Source organism: Fragaria vesca, linkage group LG7, assembly GCF_000184155.1.
Source record: "Fragaria vesca subsp. vesca linkage group LG7, FraVesHawaii_1.0, whole genome shotgun sequence".
In the NCBI taxonomy this organism is placed as follows: domain Eukaryota; kingdom Viridiplantae; phylum Streptophyta; class Magnoliopsida; order Rosales; family Rosaceae; genus Fragaria; species Fragaria vesca.
Window position 1 is genome coordinate 2801918 of NC_020497.1, and position 21192 is coordinate 2823109.

The window sequence follows — 21192 nt, forward strand, 5'->3', positions numbered from 1 at the left end:
GAGAGAGAGAGAGAGTTCGAGCAGAGGGAGGAGGAGCGATGCCGCTCCGTCTAGCTGTGTCTCCGCCATCGTTAGGCCGTCGTTGGACGATCGGCGACCACCATTCAGCTTGCCTCTCTCTCATCTACCTCTTCCTACCTACCAATTCCACATACAAACATAGATTTTTCATATGCATGAAATCCAAACCTTAAATCCCCAAATCCAATTTCTGACTGAATTTCTCCCTCTCTAGTGAACTCGTCCTCCGAGAAGGTAAACTTATCACTTCCTTCTTCTTTTCACTCCTCCTTGAGCTTTGATTTCCATAAATAAAGCCCAAATCTTTTGCAATAGCTTTTCATATGTATGCATTTTTTTTTAATATTTTATACGAAACTAACACATTACAAAGAGAAACCTTTCAGGCAATCTGAGTTTACACTATTAAATAAAACAGCTCTAGAAGCAGCTGCTAGGTATCCATCTTGCCACACACAACCATTGAGGAGTTGGTGACCTTCATTTGCAAAAGCATTTGTCACAAAGTTTGTTTGTAGAAACATGGTTAAAGCAAACTAAGGAGAACGAGCTTGCAATAATCCGAATATCTTAGACAATCTTCTGCAGTTTCCCATTGATGACATCAATCACCTTCTACTTAAACATTCTTGTAGCCTCAGTCTCTAGCTTTAACAAGACTTTGTCTAAGAGCCGTGGCTTCAGCTGTTGGAATAGTAGTACTTCCTAAACTCTTTGCAGCAGCGAGAATCACATTCCCTTCACTATTTCTGGAAACATTACCTCTTGCTCGTTCTAAGGCTGATATGTTGAAAAGGATCTGGAAGTTGAATATACCCCCTAAAGCTACGATTTTTCTTAGTTGTTTGCTGGGGGAGGCTGAAAACAAGAGCTTTTTTAGCTCGTATTATGAATTCTATTTATAACACTTGTGCTCTATGTGGTTCAGGAGTTGAGGACCTCAATCATTTGTTCTCTTCCTGCACGACAGCTTTTGTTGTGTGGAATTTTGTTAACCACTTGCCCAACCTATCCTCCTTCTCCAATTTTGAGGAATGGCTGGTCTCTACTTTTTAGAACGGTCAACCTCTCACTGTTGAAGACAGCTTGTTGGTGTGCTGGCAGATCTGGAAGGTGAGAAACAATGTTATATTCCGGCTTGCTCAAGTCACTCCTACAACTATTGTGCATATTGCAGCTGCTACAGGCTCCGCTTATCGTCTCATTAACAGAAAGATCTTCTCCATCTCTCCTAAAAATTTGGAGACCATTAAATAGATTCCTTATGCTCCTAACTGGTTTAAGCTAAACTTTGACGGCTTAGTAACTTGACTAACTTCTAATTCATATGCTGCTGGTTTCGTTATCAGAGACTCTGCTTGCTTTCCCATTGTGTCGAGTGCGCGGAAGCTTCACCACTCTTCTGTTTCACAAGCTGAATGCATAGCTTGAAAAGAAGGGCTCCCTGCTGCTAAAAGACGCAACTGTAACTAAATCAAAGTAGAAGGAGACTCTTTCCTTATCATCAATTGTGTCAAAGGGTCTTGTGCCATTTCTTGAAAACTAAAGTCCCGAATTCGAGATGTTTTAGCTCTTGTTGAGTCTTTTGTTTGCATCACCTTCTCCCATACATATCGAGAGGCTTGCTTGGGTTGGTCATTCTCTTTCGTTACCGATGTATTGGTTTGATGGGATTTCTCCCGAAGCTCAAATGACTCTTCTTATAGATTTTTCTTGTATTGGTCGTCTTAGAGGCTCTTTGTTGTAATCTCTTTTTCTTTTGAAAAAAAAACCCCATTTCTTCAGTTGTCACTACCAAGATCATGGTAAACACCATATACAGTAAAAAATCGATAAACAAATGTTTGATAAATTAATAATCTCGATTAAATAATAATTTTCTCCGGTCCTGACTCGGGACCAATTCATATTACTAGGTATCTCGCTAAATGCATTAGATAATAATTCTTTTAGACTCCTTTTAGGTCCTAATGAATATATAAAGTAATAATTATTTAATTAATCATTTAAAATATCACAAAAAATTATTAATTTCGAAAATAGTCAGTTATGACTTTCATAAATTTGGGTAAAACGAAGACCTGAAGTAGCCATTACATACTCTACCGCTATTATTTACCGATAGACAAGTAGTTGTGAGGCATACCTCACGTAGTACATATGATAGACTATCTTTTAATAATCGTATTCATAAAACACCCAAACCTAGTAACCTAAAGGGTGCACCCACAGGAAATAGAACAAATTCCTTAAAACATAGAGGCACAGGAACATGCAATAGTATCCTACATGATAAACCCGTAGGAAATAGAAAAAAAAACTACTAAAAACCTGGAATAGCAAATAAACATAGAGGCTCATGAGGAAGCCCACTTGGAAGGAACATCCAACTCTCAACCCTAGTGCACACTCATACGTCAAAACCTTTAGCCGTCGCCGCCATCAGCTACAGCCCGGAGCAACACCACCTGCCGTGGCCACAAACACACCCATCGCCACCCCAACCACCACAAAGGACCGTCATACCCATACCAACTGAAACTCCATGCGCAGCACTTGCACCAAACATCACTGACGATTAGATCGCTGGCTCCGTCGTCCAAGAAACGTCCTTGGGCAATTGACTCCTCATCTGCACAGTCCGCTATCACCTTGCCTCACCCAGCCAAAACAAAGCCGTCCAAGCTTACCATCTCCTCCATTAAACGAACCCCACGAGCAATAGTCATTAATTTTATATCCGTATCAACGACGGCAAGGCAAGGAGCCTGCCGAGACTTCAGGCTGCCGCCGGATATACTAGATTTGGAGGATGGCCTTCCTAGGCTAGGGTTTTGGTGTTCTCTCTCTCTCTCTCTCTCTCTCTCTCTCTCTCTCCAGTTTATTTCAGTTGAATATACCGCCCTAGGCTAGGGTTTTGGTGTTCGCTTTTGAGATTTAGGCCCGATGGTAGTTTGACTCAGCCGGGCAATTGCTGGCTGGCTACCTACCTACTTGTTGGGCTTGGGGATGACCCGATAGACCTATAGCCTTCATGGACCTATCACATGAATGAACTGTCTAATCTTGGAGGCAGAGCAACGTGATTTTTCGTAATGATTCCAACAGATGGCGCTAAATGTTTCCGCATAATCCCGGAGGCTATGTAGAATCACGGTGGAACATGAACAAGAAACAACATGAGCAAGAGACACAAGGACATATAGTGGTTCACCATGTCATCGGAGGACATGGCTATGTCCACTTAAGATTCTATTATCATGGCCAATAGGCCCTTGGGTGTTACAAGAGTTCTCCAACATGGAGTGAGTAGGGATTGAGAGGTTCATTCTACATATAGGAAGCTTTCATTTTATAGCTAAGGAAGGTTCCCTCACAAATTATGTTTCCATTGTGGGACTAACTACACATATATCTTATCATTGTGTCTTCTTGTAGAGTTTGGAGAAACACCTTCCAGGAGTGATACCGATGATCCTTCATCATGGTGAGGTAGCCTGGATGTTGGTCTACCGAATGTATGTTGGAGGTAGAGCCTGCTGTGGTCGGAGCACGGTCTACGAGGTCGTTGCTTATGCTTGGCCGGATAAGATATACATCGTATCTACATGTATACCTTTGGTAAGTCATTGATTCGATTACTAGAAATCTTTTGTAAGCTTGGCATCAGCATCGTCTTCATCTTCATCTTGACAATTTGCAGCTACCTCAGAAAACTCAACCATGGATTTTTATTTTAAGTTTCTCTCACGTACTTGCAAATGCTACTAAATGGATTGGTTGTTTGAACAAGTTTTTTGTTTGTGCATCTATTGCAAGAGTGTAGCTCGATTTATATAAAGGGCCTGTTTCCAGGCGTTGCTGGTTTTGACAAAACAATGGGTTAAAAAAAGGCTACTGGTTTTGGCTAAACAATTAGCTAATTAATATTACACGTGAATCCTTGTGATTTTGTCAATTTCATCATTTCCACACGTTTTTGGTTTGAAACTACGATGACTTAAAAAAGACAATGGGGTTTGGCCAAACGATGGGCTGATTAAAATTCTATATGAATTCTCGTGATTTTGTCAATTTCAGTATATGATATGTAAGATTTATTTCCAAACACTTGCAGTTTCCAAAAAAACGATGGGTTAATAAAAGCTAATGGTTTCGACCAAATAATTGCTACTTAATATTATGCGTTAATTCTCATGATTTTGTCAATTTCAGTATATGATATAAGGCAGCTATTTTCAAACACTTCTGGTTTTGACAAAACAATTTTGTAAAAAGGACAATGGTTTTGGCCAAACATTAAACTAATTAATTGTGATTGGGTGGGTACTCTTATGAACCTCGGTCCGAATACTAATAGGGTGAGACTAACATGCCAATGTAACCGAGATAGTTTGCTACCTCATTCTCAATAGAGAAAAAAAAATGTACATAAAAATCCTAGTAGTTTTTTGAATTTTAGGCCAATGGTTGTTATTTTATCCGCCTAGAATCCCACAGCATGCTTGTCATATTTGCTTGCGGATAAAGATCAGCCTGAACTGACAAGCCGCGGTGGCGATATGCACATTTCAACCTTCTGGCTGTCGACATTGGCAAAAATGCAGAATTCACCCACCATCTAAAGACCAGAAGTCAATCATCGTGTATAAAGCATTCTCCTGTTTTCTGCAACATTTCAATATCTTCTCTTGCTTTGTCTTCTTCAGTTTTGGTGGTGTATATATTTCCATATTGATGCCAGCATGTATATAACTAACAAATCAAGCATAGGCAGCAAACATGCCGATAGTCAATTACAAACAAGTTCTGCTTATGGCCTGAAAGTACTGAGGGAAAAACTAATGAGTATTGTTATAGTATCACCAACTTGGAAGCTACACTCTTCACTACCTGCTGTTCAGTAAGGCCAAGTACAGAAGAATATAATGGTGTATATGGGGAACACATTTCTTCAAATCACCAATGTAGCTACTAAAACAGTTACAACAACATATCTATGAAAAAACTCAGCATTGTTGCACCTTTGGCAGTCATATTACTCCGAAACTCCACAGTTCAGGCCCTTCAGGAAAATTATGATGCCAAAGTGCACAATTTAGAATCTGGCAGGCATTGTTTGATGAATGGCCTTTTGTTCCAACAGATGAACCTTGTTTACTCCTTCAAGATTAAGCCCTTTCTTTAAGTCCTCTAATAATAATCCTCCTACCACAAAACTCCTGCAAATGCCATAGCAATAAACCACATCAAAACAATGAAACAACAATCATACTTCCAATATCAAATCAATTTGAAATTCATGTACATTACCGTTCCATCCAAAGAGGCCGCTTTATCACGCTCTGCAGCCGAAGAGAACGAGATAAACCCATAAGCCCGGTTCTTCCCTGCTTTTCGATCATGCAACACTCTAGCACTAGCCACAGTCCCAAACTTGCTGAAATGGCTCCTCAAAGCATGAGGCTGGACAGCCCAAGAAAGGTTACCAACATAGAGCTTATAAGGGCTTTCGTACACCAAGTTCTTCACCGGTGTCGAATTCAATGCCTCAGAGTTCCTAGTCCTCGGACTCATATGAACCGAAAATCTAACCCGCATCTCCCTCCCTGCTACATCCTTCACAAAAACAGTCACCACAGTTTCAGTCTTTATTCAAATAGTTTCAATTAAGTAACAAAAACAAAGATATAAGGGTTTAGGGTTTTAGACTTACAATCCCATCCAATGCAGCAATGGCGGCTTTTGCAGAATCGATCGACCCCATTGTAACATAACCACAGCCTCTGCTTAAACCAGTCTCCGGACTCCGGCAAACCTCGACGGAGAAAACAGTCCCGTGAGGCTTGAACATCTCCATCAAGTCCTCAATGTCAGAGCTTCTCGGAAGATTGCACACGTACAGCTCACACGGTCTTGGCTGCCGATTCTGTTTCTCCATTTCCAATCCCTCCTCCCCTGAAACGTCGTCGTCATTATGCCTCTCGCACTCTTCATACCCATTATCGCCTACCACTTGTTCTTCCTCCTCAGCCACTAAACTCACCGCCGCATGTTCTTCTTCCACTACGGCCAACGCCGTCAAGACTCCACCTCTGTTGTTCTTCGGGTATGATAAAGAGAGTGGAACGGAACTCAAAACGAATCGTTTCAGTGCAACTGGGAGTCCGGGGCTGGCGTTGTTGATAGGCCAAGAGGGCGGAGAGGGTGCTATGTTCAAGCAAGTGGCTGCCATAGCCATAGCTCAACCTACACTGATAGAAAACCAATTTTTTTTTTTTTCCTATATGGTGGTAACTGAAAGGGATAAGATGACAGGTTTTGTTTGGATTTTTGTAGAAGTGCTCTTTGTAGAAGTGCTTTCTCTAACTAGCGTTTAAGGAGTTATTTTATAATTATTAAAATTTACGTTTAATTAGCTTTCCTTTTAGCTTTAAGTTATTTATTCTCCAAGTATTGTAACCCATATAAACTTGAGTATTGTAATAGTTGTTAGAGAGCTTATGTTTTATGATTTAAATCAGTTGATTTGCGGCATGGATTTGCCCTTTTCTACGAGTTTACTAATCCTTATTTCTTGTGTCTGTTGAGTGACTGTTGGAGGCCTGTTCTCGATACATGATCCTTATAAACTTCATGTATTTTGGATGAGCTGGGATGGAGTAGATATAGTAGATAAAGGTCTTATGTTAATGTCTTATTTTTACCATCATAGAAAGCACATTATGTATTTAATCAGTTCTCAAATGAATTCATAATATTAGTTAGTGTAATCTGAAAAAAAGCAACTCCTTAATCTGAAAAAAGAAGAAGTAGATATTAGTTAGCGTTAGTGTAGTAAGATTTTGACGAAGCAATATGAATCTTGTATAAGTTGTTTATTAGATCTTCTAAAAGAGAAATTCGTCCGAATCATATACGAACTTTTGCTCCTAATAAATTTTAGTATATCAAGTTTTAAAAATATCAGAACGGTATCTCATATTTGCATCCTGACCGAAGATCGGTATATATAACAATTAAGATGACCAATATACCCTTAATAACTATTTTTTTGTTTCTTATAAATTTTGGTATATCAAGTTTTAAAAATATCAGAACGGTATCTCATGTTTGCATCCCGATTGAAGATCGGTATATATAGCCATTAAGATAACGAATTTACCCTTAAGTTATATTTTTTTCTTAGTTATTTTTTATTTGTTTTCATATTTCAGAAATATTAGAAGAGGTTTTAGAATTTGATAATTTGGGTTGGCCTTTATAAACTTGATGAAGATTGAAGAGGAGAAACATAGAAGTTCAATCCTTAAACACCTCACAATTGAACCGTGGGAGTACAAGTAGTGTGGCGATGCTCTTGCCACCCGGCAAGAATTCTACGCCAGTCCTTGCCCTGCCTGCACCGGATGGGACAGTCCAAGCTGTGGGACAACAAGATCCATTGGATGCCTCCCTTGTTGTACCACCTCCTTTATAAAGGAAGCAACACTTGCTAACACAAGAACAGCTTCTTTGGCAGCAACATGGAAAAGATGGGATGCAAATTGCAGGCAGGTGAGTTTGGCCAAGCTTTCCAGCGGGTCTGGCTACTATGGTCCTCAACCGATGATGCCTTATGGGATGCCGCAGCCAGGAGGGTATTACTATGTACCCTATTAAAATTGGAACTGGATCTTCTTCCTCACATATTGCAAATACCTACATATAACCTTTCATGCAGAGATGCCTTGCTTTACTTTCTTTTGGGAAGATTTTCTATACTACCTTATATTGTCGACCTTTGTCTTTATTTCTGTACTATGGAGTGTATGCACAGTATATGGAATTTTTCATTCCAGCTTGATTACTAATGGAAAATGAAAACATTCCAGCTTGATTGCTATAAGCTTAAGCATTCAGGTGCCAAATTATTACAGAAATCTGAGCATTTTGGAGGAGAAAAATTCGTGGAGGTACAAAAATTTGTCACCAACATAAAGTTCAGACACCGGTTATGGATTTTCTACTGCTCTGCACTAGAAATTGAAACAACAGTCAGCGTGGCAAAACCTTCAGAAATCCTTGAAATGAAAAAACCAATATTCAAAAATAAATAAATAAATATAAGATAACATAATTTTGCATCTCAGATAAAAGAAAAAGAAGAAGAAAAAAAGACAATCATTGAGCAGAACTAACAAACACATTGCAGATAGAAGATAGAAATTTATAAACCAACAGAGCTCAAATGCTTGAATGCAACACCCAAATCTCGTTCTGCACAAGGAATTTTGTACTAATAAACCAACAAAGCTCAAATGCTTGCATTTATCACTCAACACATTACAAATCTTCTAATAAATTTTCAGATGTTACGAACTCGATTACCACTGAATCAACAAAGGAATCTATCGGAACTGAAAATTCTTGAGAAATTTCTGGATTATGCACTGAATCAACATAGGAATGCGTTGGAACGAAAAATATGAAATTTCGCGATTATCCACTGAACCAACAGAGGAATGCGTTGGAACAGAAAGTTTTTTGGAAGTTTCTCGACTGGCCACTGAACCAACAGAGGAATGCGACAACCAAATTCCGTCCTGCAAAGGTGCATTAAACCACGGTATTAGTTCAGTTTCACTAAAAGTATCGCAGCAAACGGGGCAGCGGGAATTGATCATCAGCCACTCATAAATGCAACTTCCATGAAAACCATGCACGCAAGGTAATCGAATACCATCATCATGTCCAATCTCATAATCTTCCAAACAAATAGCACATGTCCCACATCTCGTAGCTTCAAAATAACCCTGCATACACGGTTTAGTCGCTTCATCATCATTAAGATGAAGCAAAATTTCAACTGTCTCACATTTACGCACATCAATAAAACCCTCGGTTTCTGATCCAATGGAACTCTGAACAAGCTCAACTAGTGTTGCGACAAGTTTAGGCACTAGGAGTGGTTTGTCTTTTGAAGGAAAATGGGTGTTGATGAAGTCTATCATCATACGCCCTGAAGGAGATTGCAGAATACTAATAGCATCCTGGTTATTGAACTCGGAGGGACGGACCATGATGGCTTTTGTTGGGGAGTGGGGGATCATCCAATACTCTTGAACAGCTCCATCTGGTGCAAAAGTGTACATAGTGTCCTTGTAGAACATAAATCGGATCATGATCGCATCATCACCAGGTGGAATCATCTCGTGTCCTGAGATTTCATCAGTGCCGCTGCACGGTGCCCAATCCGCAGCAAATGTGCGGTATCGGGAGATGGTGATTGGTGTCGGTACCACAGACATAATTTCAGAATGTAGTGAATGGCAAGAACGTTGTAATCAGCTAATAAGTAGCAACTAATGTTTTGTTGAACCTGTCTGCAGGCCAAAATCAAATAGCAAGAGGAGTTGTTTTGAGGTGAAGAAGCTGCTGCAACGAAGCAAATTATATGAGGCAAGCTAACAAGTATAAAGTCAATTGAATAGCAGGGACAATTATATATACTGAAGCAACTAGCACTCCTAATCGGACACGGATTCTCAATTTCTGCTAAGAAAGGAATCTCTAACCAAGTTTAATTTCGGCTTAGACACGAATTTCAGTTTGCTATGGATTTCCTAATGCTCTTGGGAAAAATTTTATCAAATCAGTTTATACACCAATCAGATCAATTGCGATCCTACGGATTTTCTACTGCTCTTTGGACTAGATCGAGGTCAATGTCCATCCAAAACAACAGTCAAAAGCTTGTCAGTCAATTTGGCTGCAAGTACTAGATTTGTTTGAGTATTGTATAGAAAGAAAAGATAACGCATTACAAAAATCCTTGAAATGAAAAAACAATATTAAAAAATATATACTAAATACAAGGTAACACAACTGAACAACAGTGCAAGTAAGATTATGACAAAAACCAAAGGATTGATAACACCTTTAGTCCAATAGAAACAACCACCCTGTGTTTGGCCACAATCCTTAGCAAGGAGAGAGAGACAGTAGCAGTCAATGCTTTTAGGGATGCGGGGTGTGCCACCGCGAGGACTCGGAATGTAGTAGGGTTGTTATCGTAGTGTGTTGACCTGTAAAGCAGGGTTCCGGTGCCACCTCGCGGACGAGGATTTATAGTAGCTTCTTCACCACCAATATCGATACTCAATGGCTCTTATAATATCATTTGGACTGTTTTTGCTTTAGTGGTTTCTCACGTCTGTAGCTTAGAAGCAATGCTACTGTAGGAAATGTAAATGTTTGATACAGTTTTGTGTTGATGGTTGGATTATAATTTTGGTATTATCTGGAATCTAATGATCATGCATATCACTGCTAACGTTTAGGCCTGCTGCTAATTGGTAGTCTACCAATTAGAAGGAAGGAACTTTTTAACCCGGCCTAGAATGCATTCTAATTGGAAGTCTAAAACGGGTCTCTGTTAGTAATCCAAAGCTCCGAACTTTTTAACCCGGCCCACTAAGCCAAACCACTTCGTCTTCTACCTCCCCTCTCCAAAATCCCCCAAAATCTCATCAATGGAGTCCAGCAGAGCCATGGAGTCGGATCCACCGTCGATCAACTTCGGCACGCAAGAGGCCCTCCACCACGTCCGCAGCCTCACCGACGTCGGCGCCATGACGCGCCTCCTCCACGAGTGCATAGCCTACCAACGCGCCTTGGATCTCAACCTCGACAGCCTCCTCTCCCAGCGCTCCGACCTCGACAAGCACCTCTCCAGCCTCCAGAACTCCTCCCAGGTCCTCGAGATCGTCAAGTCCGACGCCGATCACGTCCTCTCCAACGTCTCCTCCACCTGCGACCTCGCCGACCACGTCAGCGCCAAGGTCCGCGAGCTCGACCTCGCACAGTCGCGCGTCAACTCCACGCTCCTCCGCCTCGACGCAATCGTCGAGCGCACCAACTGCATCGACGGCGTCAAGCAGGCTCTCGACGCGCAGGACTACGAGTCCGCCGCCAAATTCGTCCAGAGGTTTATACAGATTGAGTCGGAGTATCGGGATTCGGGATCGGAGCAGAGGGACCAGCTCATGGAGTCGAAGAAGCTTCTGGAATCGATTGTGAAGAAGAAGCTCAACGCCGCCGTGGACCAGAGAGACCATATGAATGTGTTGAGGTTCATTAGGCTGTACACGCCGTTAGGGATAGAGGAGGAGGGTTTGCAGGCTTATGTGAGCTACTTGAGGAAGGTGATTGGGATGAGATCGAGGCTGGAATTCGAGCATTTGATGGAGTTGATGGAGCAGAAGAGCAATCAGAGCCAGCAGGTCAACTTCGTGGGGTGTTTGACCAATTTGTTTAAGGACATTGTGCTGGCGATTGAAGAGAATGACGATATTTTGAGGGGGCTTTGCGGCGAAGATGGGATTGTTTATGCGATTTGCGAGCTTCAGGAGGAGTGTGATTCGAGGGGGAGTATGGTTTTGAAGAAGTATATGGAGTATAGGAGGTTGCCTAAGCTGTCGTCGGAGATCAATGCGCAGAATATGAGTTTGCTTGATGTTGGTGTTGCTGGTGTTGGGAATGAGGGGCCGGATCCGAGAGAGGTGGAGCTTATCTTGGAGGAGATACTGTCTTTGATGCAGTTGGGGGAGGATTATACGGAGTTCATGGTGTCAAAGATCAAGGGATTAAGTAATGTTGATCCGGATTTGGCCCCGAGAGCAACCAAGTCGTTTAGGAGTGGAAGTTTTAGCAAAGTGGTTCAGGACATTACTGGGTTTTATGTCATATTAGAGGGTTTCTTTATGGTTGAGAATGTGAGGAAGGCTATAAGGATTGATGAGCATGTGTCTGACAGTCTTACGACGTCTATGGTGGATGATGTTTTCTATGTCCTGCAGAGTTGCTTGCGAAGGGCGATATCCACTTTGAATATCAGCTCAGTGATTGCTGTGTTGAGTGGTGCAAGTAGTTTGTTGAGTAATGAGTACCATGAGGCTTTGCAACAGAAGATGAGAGAGCCCAATCTTGGTGCAAAGCTGTTCTTGGGTGGTGTTGGTGTTCAAAAGACTGGTACGGAGATTGCCACCGTTTTGAATAATATGGATGTGAGTAGTGAGTATGTGCTTAAACTGAAACACGAGATTGAGGAGCAGTGTTTGGAGGTAATTAAAAATTTGAAATGCTTCTGTTTTGTAGTTCCTATGTGCTTACCTTACCTGCTACATGAAATTTTGAATGACTGTAACAAGCAATTATTTGGCTCACATTATACCTTGCTTTGGATTAGGTTTGAATCCCCAAATGCATATTTAGATTCATACGATCCTTCGTTTGTTGTATGTTTAAATTGTAGTTTAGGAAGATATGTGATTCTTGGTTTTGTATTAATGATCTTGCTTGTTAGTGCCACATTGCTCGCCTCTGCTTTTACTTGCCTTGTAAAATATCATTTTGGATGCTGCAGTTTGAGGCTTTTTATATGATCAGGCTTTATACGTAGATGTTTGTTATCTTAATAAACCAGGAAAAGTATCACAAGTTGATTTATGCATTAGTGATACATGCATTTCTGCTCTTACTGAGTGCATGATCTGTTCGTATAGCTGTTCCATATGTCTTGATCCTTTAAAAACTCAATGCTGTTGCCAATTTTTTCTCTAATTTTACTGAAACTCTTGCTCATAGTGATAGAGGTAAAAAGTCAAGATAGCTTTGAGACTCAGTTAGACAGTTGTTTAACCTTTCCGTGAGCCCTTCTGTTAGGCAAGTATCAAGAGCCATAGGCTGTCCATACTTATCAAAATGGTTTTGAGAACATGTAGGTTTTGTTTTGGTATGTGTACCAGGCTTGTCACTGTGTTGGCTGTAGATGAACTTGTATGCATTTTTGTACCGTCCTTCAGTATAGCAATATATGAGCTATATGATCTCTTAATCTAGGATTATAAGTAATGTGTTGACTTGTTTAGTTGGGTACAATTTTTGTTTCCATTATCAAAATTCTTCCATATTAAACTGAATTTATTTATACAGGTATTTCCTGCGCCAGCTGATAGAGAAAAAGTCAAGTCTTGTTTGTCTGAGCTAGGGGATATGAGCAACACATTCAAGCAAGCTTTGAATTCTGGCTTGGAGCAACTTGTGGCAACTGTGACACCACGTATCCGTCCAGTGCTTGATAATGTTGCAACCATCAGCTATGAGCTATCAGAGGCCGAGTATGCAGAAAATGAGGTTAATGACCCATGGGTTCAAAGGCTTCTTCATGCTGTTGAGACAAATGCAGCATGGCTGCAGTCACTAATGACCACCAACAACTACGATTCATTCATACATCTGATAATTGAATTCCTTGTTAAGAGGCTTGAAGTAATTATGATGCAGAAGAGATTCAGTCAACTTGGAGGCCTTCAGCTGGACAGAGATTGTAGGGCATTGGTGAGCCACTTTTCTAGCATGACGCAAAGAACTGTTAGAGACAAGTTTGCTCGCCTCACTCAAATGGCAACTATTCTCAACTTAGAAAAGGTCTCTGAGATTCTGGATTTCTGGGGTGAGAATTCAGGCCCTATGACCTGGAGACTGACACCAGCCGAGGTCAGGCGAGTTTTGGGTCTAAGAGTTGATTTTAAATCCGAAGCTATTGCCGCCCTCAAGTTGTAATTCCTGCTGAACCAACACTTCATATATTTTTTTTTTTTTCTTTTTTACTCTTCAAAAAGATTCATATCTTCATTCTTTTTGTTACCATTTCCTACAGTTTTGTTCACCATATTTGTCTGTAATTCTATCTTTCATTCAGATTTGTGTAATACTTCAGCATGGACATCTACTAGTTATCTCAGAACCTCTAAAAGTGATCATCTACTACAATGTTTGACGCTGATCGGGTGTCACTAACATTACACATAGCCAATCTCTGAACGCCCCGAGTTTCACCAATTGATTGCCACTGGATAAGGCGGTAGAAGAAGTTCTCGATGCATTAGTATCTTTGGTGCATAGAAAGCTAGAATCACGAATTTTTCATTTCGATTGCGTCTGGGTCTGGCGAGAGAGTGCATCACCCAATGAAAACGACCATTCAGGAAGACTCCATTTTCGTTTGGATGCAAGTCTGAACTTACAGGTTGGTAGGGTTGAGGGGATGACGATGTATGTTTCCATGAATCTGTTCCGAAGTCATAGACGCAAAACCAAGTTCCCTGCCACACGTAGTTATAACGGTCACTAGAAACAAAGATCTCTCCCCGAACCAACTGGTATTCTGAAGTGTAGGAATCAAAACCAAACCCATATAGGCGATAATTATAATTGTGATAATTCCCTAGTCGTGGTTTTGCCACAATATGGCAGGAATGGAAAAACGAACCCTAACACTTGGCTGCTCACGGTAAATATAACCGAGCTCAGTCGCAGCAGCAGCTACTTGTCCATCATCATCGTTAGTCGACGTCGGAGAAGTCCAAAAAGTTTCTTCAACCCGGGGATCCCTGTCCAGCCTCTTAAGGGAGAGGAGACGTCATCGTTACTAGTACCATTATATGTATCAACAACAACATCATTAGGGTTGAGTTTTGAGGAACTCGTCCAGGTTCCTTGTTTTGCTTGGAATCTATGTTGTGCAAAACAAGAAAATCCCAATTGAGCAAGAATTTAGAAACCTTGTCACTGTAGGACGTGGATAGTGGATTACACCATTCATCTTTCCAATAGCCTAAAATTGATAGTTTAGTTTCTTTACTTTCTTACTGTGCCAATTAAGCACATCACTTCAGTTTTTTGATCTATTGTGAATTGTACAATGCGTTTATATTGACACAAACCCCATATAACGTACGAGGATCGACCATTTTCCAAACTCAAGTGCACAATATGTCCAAGCAAAATTTTGTAAATAATGTGTGAATATAAAGTTATGATAAAATTGGACATAGCACGGTGAACCAACATCCCTTCAGGGTACAGTTGCAATTACAGAAAGAGCGATAATTTAGAACGAACACGAACGACCAAAATTCAAATGAAAGACCCACCCTAAATACAAGTATCCTGCTTCCAGTAGAAATGCAAATACAATCTTCTTTTTTAAGTGACGAGAACTGCTAGCAGTAACTAAAATTTAGTAGCATGCATCTAGGAACAGAGAAATAGCACAAGTTGATTGCTATAGGTAAACAAAAGATTAGACTTTGGCAGTACCCTGAGTGAATTTAGGGTCCTCACATCTGTAGCGGCCATCAGGCCCTATTCCAAAGCCTTTAGGATCGGCAAACACATTCTCCAGCAGCTGGCTGCGAGGTGGGAGAGGGCTCTCGTCGGCAAACTCAACAGCATCATCAAGCACCTCATCTATCTTCTTATCTATGGCCTTCAACTCTTCTTCACTGGCTAAGTTGTGCTCAAATATGTATTTCTTCAAGGCTGTGATGGGGTCTCTGGCAGCATAGTGTGCCTTCTCAGCTGGCAAAGTAGAACAAAAAATGGTGGTAAATATATAACAACCTCAAATGGTGTGAAATAAATGAATCAATCATGCCAAGTGCAAACGTCTTGTAAATAGTCATGATAATATGATATGTGGTGATCATAGTTGAAGTGGACGAATGAACAGACACATCACTAAGGTTTGGGCAAAATGGTCACGTCATGGGCAAAACATACACAAGAAATAATTTTATTAGCTGATTGAGGTGCTAAGAAATCAGAAACTCCATAACGCAGCACAAGAAATGATTTTATTAGCTGATTGAGGTGCTAAGAAATCAGAAATTCCATAACGCAGCTTAACATGGTTTTTCAAACTAAAAAAGAAGCAGATATCTGATATCCAAACAGGTAAAGTATATAATGAACGGGATTAAAACATAATGTAACTGAAAATACTAACAGGCAATGATGTTATAAGAAAACCCAAATGATTGACAGGAATGGATTAAGTTAGCTCTCATAATGTACAAAAGAGAAGCGTTATGAGGAAAGAAATAATTCAAATACTCACCAGGGTCACGGAGCTCATCAGGATCAGCCAATGAGTGTCCTCTGAACCTGTATGTTTCACATTCCACCAAGGTTGGTCCTTCTCCTCTCCTGGCCCTTGCAATTGCCTCCTTCGCGACTTCCCTCACCTTCAAAACATCCATCCCATCCACATGAACTCCAGGCATGCCAAATGCAGGTCCCTTCTTCCAAATTTCGGGATCAGAAGTTGCCCTCAGATGCGACATTCCAATAGCCCACAAATTGTTTTCCACAACAAATATAATTGGTAATTTCCACAATGCTGCCATGTTCAAACATTCAAAGAACTGGCCATTGTTAGCAGTCCCATCTCCAAAAAATGCCAATGTCACGTGATCACAGTCTGCCTGTTTCAACACCTCCCTCCTATATTTAGAGCTGAAGGCTGCCCCTGTTGCCACTGGAATCCCCTCACCAATAAACGCAAACCCACCAAGCACATTGTGAGCCTTCGAGAACATGTGCATCGAACCACCTTGGCCCCGGCAACAACCGGTGGCCTTCCCGAAAAGCTCACTCATGACTTCACGAGCAGGGACACCCTTACTCAAAGAGTGAACATGATCACGGTATGTGCTCACCACGGTATCTTCCTGCTTTGTAAGCTTAATAAACCCAGTTGACACAGCTTCTTGGCCATTGTAAAGGTGAACAAACCCAAACATTTTGCCTCTGTAATACATCTGAGCACACATGTCCTCAAAAGCTCTACCCAATACCATGTCTTCATAAAGCTCCAAGCCTTCCTCTTTTGTTATCAGCTAAATACACCAAAATTCAAAAACCATAGTTTCAGATACTGTTCATTTCATCAGAAAACATGACATCATCTAAAATACACACCAAGAAAAAAAGAACTCAGATGGATACTTCTACATCCCTTTGAACTTCATTAGATGTGATAACAAAGTTTCTTTTACTTTAAACCACACTGAGAATCCAATTGATCTAAACAAACCAAGTTGTATACTTGTATTTGCTATTAGACAAAGAACTTAATTAAACGAATGCAATGAAGTTTGGTACCTATAAACATTACACTCGAATCAAATCAAACTGAACTAAATGCACCTCAAGTAGAAATTTTGGATCAAACAATTTGATTGAGCTAAATGCATGCTATGAAGTTTGCCGGACTTTAAACATTACACTCAAAACAAATCAAACCCAAGTTGGAATTTTGATTAGAAATTCGGATCAAACATCTTGATTGAGCTCAATTAACACCTCTTAAATCTCAGCTACCCAGTACTTCAAATCACACAAACATCTCAACACAAAAAAACCAAGTTCCTAAAACCCAATTCTCTCCTATTCCAACCATGCATGGCAAACCAAACCTTCACAAATGAATGAAAGAAACAAACTTTCAGGGCAAAAGAGTAATTACCAGATTGGTGGAAGCAGTGGCATTCTTCTTCTTCTCCTTGACAGCCTCGGAGACCGAAACGACGGCGGATCGGCGCTGCGCATTGGGCTTGGCAGCAGCGACACACCCGGGTCGGAGCTTGCGGGTGGATCCCAGAAAAGATGGAGTCTTTGACATGAGGAGAGAAGAGGGTGCCTTGCTGTCATTGGATCTGGCGGCGGCGACTGCGGTGGTGTTGAGGTGGAGGGGTTGGGTGGTGGCGGTAGAGAAGGACATGGCTTCCTCTCTCTTTATGTGTGTTTTGGGTTTGAAGAGGTGAAGAAGGAGAGGAAGAAGAGAAGAGTATAAGAGGAGAAGAGAAGGCGGAGGAAACGAGGGAGAGGAGCTTGGAAAGGACCGCCTCAAGCGTTGGAAATCCACCCAACTCAACTAACTCACTGCTTCTGCTACTTGGCACTTGTTTGGCTTCTAATGCTATTTTGGGGTGTCATTCTTTCATTTAGGCCTTGTAAAATCCGAGGAGGCTCATTGTGTGACATTATTGTGCTTTGGACAGTTGGGGGGATTTGGAGGAGAAGGGTGTGTTTTTTCTAGGGTGTTGAAAATGGTGATGTTACAAGTGTTTTTTTGGGTGATGAAGGATGTGAGGCAAACGATGATTGGAGAAAATTATGTGGGAAGGGGATTTTGGGTTGTGAGATTTGTGTGTTACATGTTAGTGAACTTGTGATTGTGACCTTGTGGATGACAATGAATGAGTTCCAACGTGTCATTGGATGAGGACTAAGAAAAGTCTAACCAAGTTTCTTTTTATCACATGGGGATGATCAATTAGCTAGTTAATGTTCTTAAAAATTGTTAGGAGCTAAGAGAATGGTGGAATGAGAATTAAGGCATTCTATTTATCGTTAGGTGACAATCGATTTGATTAGTCTTAACGGCGTGTAAGATACGCTTATTTAAAAATTGTTCAACCAAGAACACTAATTAACTTCAAACTACATAAGTGACTTATTTTACGTAAAGTGGAGAGCATTGGTTTCGAATTTTATGATCAAAAGAGACAAACTTGCTGAATAATGAAAACATGTGGTTTTTTATTTGTTTCAAAAGCATGTTGTGGTTTGAGCGGGTTATTACCGTGAGTGGAGAGCACCGGCATGTAAACCATTACAAGACGAGTGATCCTAAACCAAATGCTTCAACTATAGAAAAACAGTAATTGAAAAAATTTAGCGTAATGCAAGTAAATAAATAATAGATGGAAACAGATATCAATGAGGGTCCATAGCTCAGTGGTAGAGCATTTGACTGCAGATCAAGAGGTCACCGGTTCGAACCCGGTTGGGTCCCTTTTTTCTTTTTTTTTAATTCTTTTACTTATCTTTAGTTTTTTTTTTTACTTTTTACCACTTTTAATTTTCACTTAATTTTTTAACTTTTTATTTTGCAAATTCAGTTGTATATCTTCTCGTTAAAACTGAAACCTTTAGGCACCTCTCTCTGTGTCACCGTTCCCGTCTCTCAGGCAAATCGCAGCTGATGAAACTCATGAAAGCTTCATACTTTCCACTCCTTCGATGAAACAGAACAAAACCCAGGTGAGTTTATCTAATTCCTTTCTGATTCTACATTGCTGGTTTTTGCTCCGATGTTTCTTTGAACTTCAATTTCCTTTCGATATTTGATAGAAAGAGCTCGAATCTGGATTGCTTTGATTTCCTTTGATTTTGGGTCTCCTATTAGGATGCTACTAATCTTCATCTTGGGTTTTAGGTTGAGGAAAAGTTAACCACAGGCGCCTCTTTAATTTTTCCAGTTTTTTTGAGGATTTTAGATTGGCATACTAGGCCAGGGCTTCAACATTGTTGTTAAAGATAGTATCTCAGATTGCTGATTAATTGTTTCCAATGAAGTTTAGATTTTTAGTGTTGTGTGGCCTAAACTGATACTCTGATAGCCAAATGTAATATTGGTTGCAAGCTTTCAAAGTGTGTACATCTTATAATTGGTTTTGAACACATTGTTCTTTTTAGTTTTTTGCATTCTTTAGATGGAGGTTAAGAATATGAATTTCTTGGATTTTTACAGCTTATGAAGAGCTGCACATAAGGAAAAGGAGATTCCTTTAAGCAAATCGACTTTGAATTCTTCAATTTTGTAGCTCACTGGTTTTACCTGGCTTTTACTTTCTTGGCTGGTGAGACTCCTTTCTCTTTTAGTAAGACCTAGTTCTTCCATTTATCAGATCATGAAATGGCTGTGATGTTAATGTTTTTGATTTCTTGTTCTGTAGAGTATTTGGAAGAAACAAGTGAAATTCCAAAATGCTTCAACAACAGATTGTACAATCCCCAGCTAGGCTAGGCCTATCGAACCCCAACTCACCTGCTCTTCAAAACCCTACCCCTCCAAAACTCCCTTTCCAGCAGCAGCCTTCTTCTGCTTCTTCTTCCCAGCTTCCCAATCTCTCCCCGTCGCTGGTCTCTCTCCTCTCGCCTCTCCCAAGAGCTCAATCCCTTCTAGTTCAAATGGCCTCCCTTGCATCTAAACTCTTTGAAGTTTCACCTAATCGGTCCCTTTGGCTCAATGCATTCCGCGGTTCCCTCCCAACCTTCCTTTCCTCCCAAACCCAATCTCAGTCCTCTATGCCACTTGAGAACTGTCCTTCCTCAACCAAAGATGTCCTCTCCCAGTTCACAGCTCTTCAAACCCAACTCTTTGAGACTGTTGCTGAACTCCAAGAAATTCTTGATCTTCAGGAGGCTAAGCTGAAAATTGCACGCGAAGTCCAGTCCAAGGATGCCTCACTTCTTGCCTTCTCCAAGAAACTCAAGGATATCGAGCAGGTGCTTGATAATCTTGTTGATGATTACTCAGATTTGTCCTGCCCCAAAAGAGTAAAACTGGATGACGGATCAGAAGATGATTCGTCATGCACTACTACAGTTTCATCTCAGTTGAATTTATCAGATATTTTGTCATATGCGCATCGGATAAGCTACACAACATTTGCACCACCAGAGTTTGGGGCTGGACAAGCTCCTCTTCGCGGATCACTCCCACCTGCCCCGCAGGAGGAGCACATGCGCGCTTCTCAGCTATACAATTTTGCAAACCTGGATGTTGGTTTGCCCAAGACTTTAGACAGCACGGAGAAAACAATTGAAGCAATCATGGAGTCCCCACCTCTTGCTCCAACAGAAGCCAATCAAGCTCCAGACCTTGGTGCACTTTTTCCAAATATTGCAATTCCATCTGGTTGGAAACCTGGGATGCCTGTGGAATTGCCTGCTATGCCTGTGAAGTTGCCTGCTATGCCCCCTGGATGGAAGCCTGGGGACCCAGTGCCTTTGCCGCCAGTGGGATCTCTTCCAGTTCCTAAGACCGTGGAGCAACAATCATTTAGACCTCAAGCAATGCATAAGGCACAAGAGCCAATACAAGTTCGGCATGTTATACTAGATATTCCTGAAGTCGATGATAGCGATTATAGTAGTAGTGATGAAGGAAGCTCTGAAGATGATGATTAGCAGATTGTCCTTTGGTTCGGGATGCGTATGTACTGATGTTTTAGTATCCATTTACATTTCCCTTGAATCCAAATTTTGGTTGAATGACTAATATTGAATACCGATAGGTGCACTTGGTCTTTCCCATCTCCAACTTTATTTGGAGTTTAATCAAGAGATGAGAAGCAATTATCATTGTTGGCAATATTTGATTTGAATTTTGGATAAGAAATACATTACTCGGTTCAGTTGGACTTGTTGAGCATTCATCTTCATGAAATAGTAGACATAAGACAGAAGGCTCTAATCGGAATTCGGAAGTCCGAA

The 21192-nt window shown here is 40.8% G+C and overlaps 4 protein-coding genes and 1 non-coding gene across 5 annotated transcripts in view; 3 read left to right on the forward strand and 2 right to left on the reverse strand.

The window, feature by feature from the left end:
• The window catches only part of LOC101307637, a 43145-nt gene extending 29513 nt beyond the window's left edge, over positions 1–13632 (forward strand). Inside the window, exons 11-12 of the mRNA XM_004308227.1 lie at positions 10453–12125; positions 12997–13632. Of these exons, the coding sequence (XP_004308275.1) occupies positions 10453–12125; positions 12997–13626 (2303 nt within the window). The 3' untranslated portion in view covers positions 13627–13632. The remainder of the gene's footprint in view (positions 1–10452; positions 12126–12996) is intronic.
• Positions 5024–6275, reverse strand: LOC101295746 (31 kDa ribonucleoprotein, chloroplastic-like). Its single transcript, XM_004306566.1, has 3 exons — positions 5738–6275; positions 5335–5640; positions 5024–5243 (listed from the first exon to the last, which is right to left on the reverse strand). The coding sequence occupies exons 1-3, from the start codon at positions 6260–6262 to the stop codon at positions 5193–5195; spliced, it is 882 nt and encodes a 293-aa protein (XP_004306614.1). The 5' UTR covers positions 6263–6275; the 3' UTR covers positions 5024–5192.
• A 1210-nt stretch (positions 13633–14842) lies between the features above and the next one.
• Positions 14843–17939, reverse strand: LOC101296227 (pyruvate dehydrogenase E1 component subunit alpha-like). Its single transcript, XM_004306567.1, has 3 exons — positions 17375–17939; positions 15965–16745; positions 14843–15426 (listed from the first exon to the last, which is right to left on the reverse strand). Exons 1-3 carry the CDS (start codon positions 17627–17629, stop codon positions 15149–15151), a joined length of 1314 nt encoding a protein of 437 aa, XP_004306615.1. The 5' UTR covers positions 17630–17939; the 3' UTR covers positions 14843–15148.
• A 695-nt stretch (positions 17940–18634) lies between these two features.
• TRNAC-GCA lies at positions 18635–18706 on the forward strand. The gene has a single exon. It is a non-coding gene; the product is annotated as a tRNA-Cys (tRNA).
• A 139-nt stretch (positions 18707–18845) lies between these two features.
• Positions 18846–20923, forward strand: LOC101296511 (mediator of RNA polymerase II transcription subunit 4-like). Its single transcript, XM_004306568.1, has 3 exons — positions 18846–18954; positions 19445–19553; positions 19650–20923. The coding sequence occupies exon 3, from the start codon at positions 19681–19683 to the stop codon at positions 20884–20886; it is 1206 nt and encodes a 401-aa protein (XP_004306616.1). The 5' UTR covers positions 18846–18954; positions 19445–19553; positions 19650–19680; the 3' UTR covers positions 20887–20923.
• Positions 20924–21192: the final 269 nt, after the last annotated feature.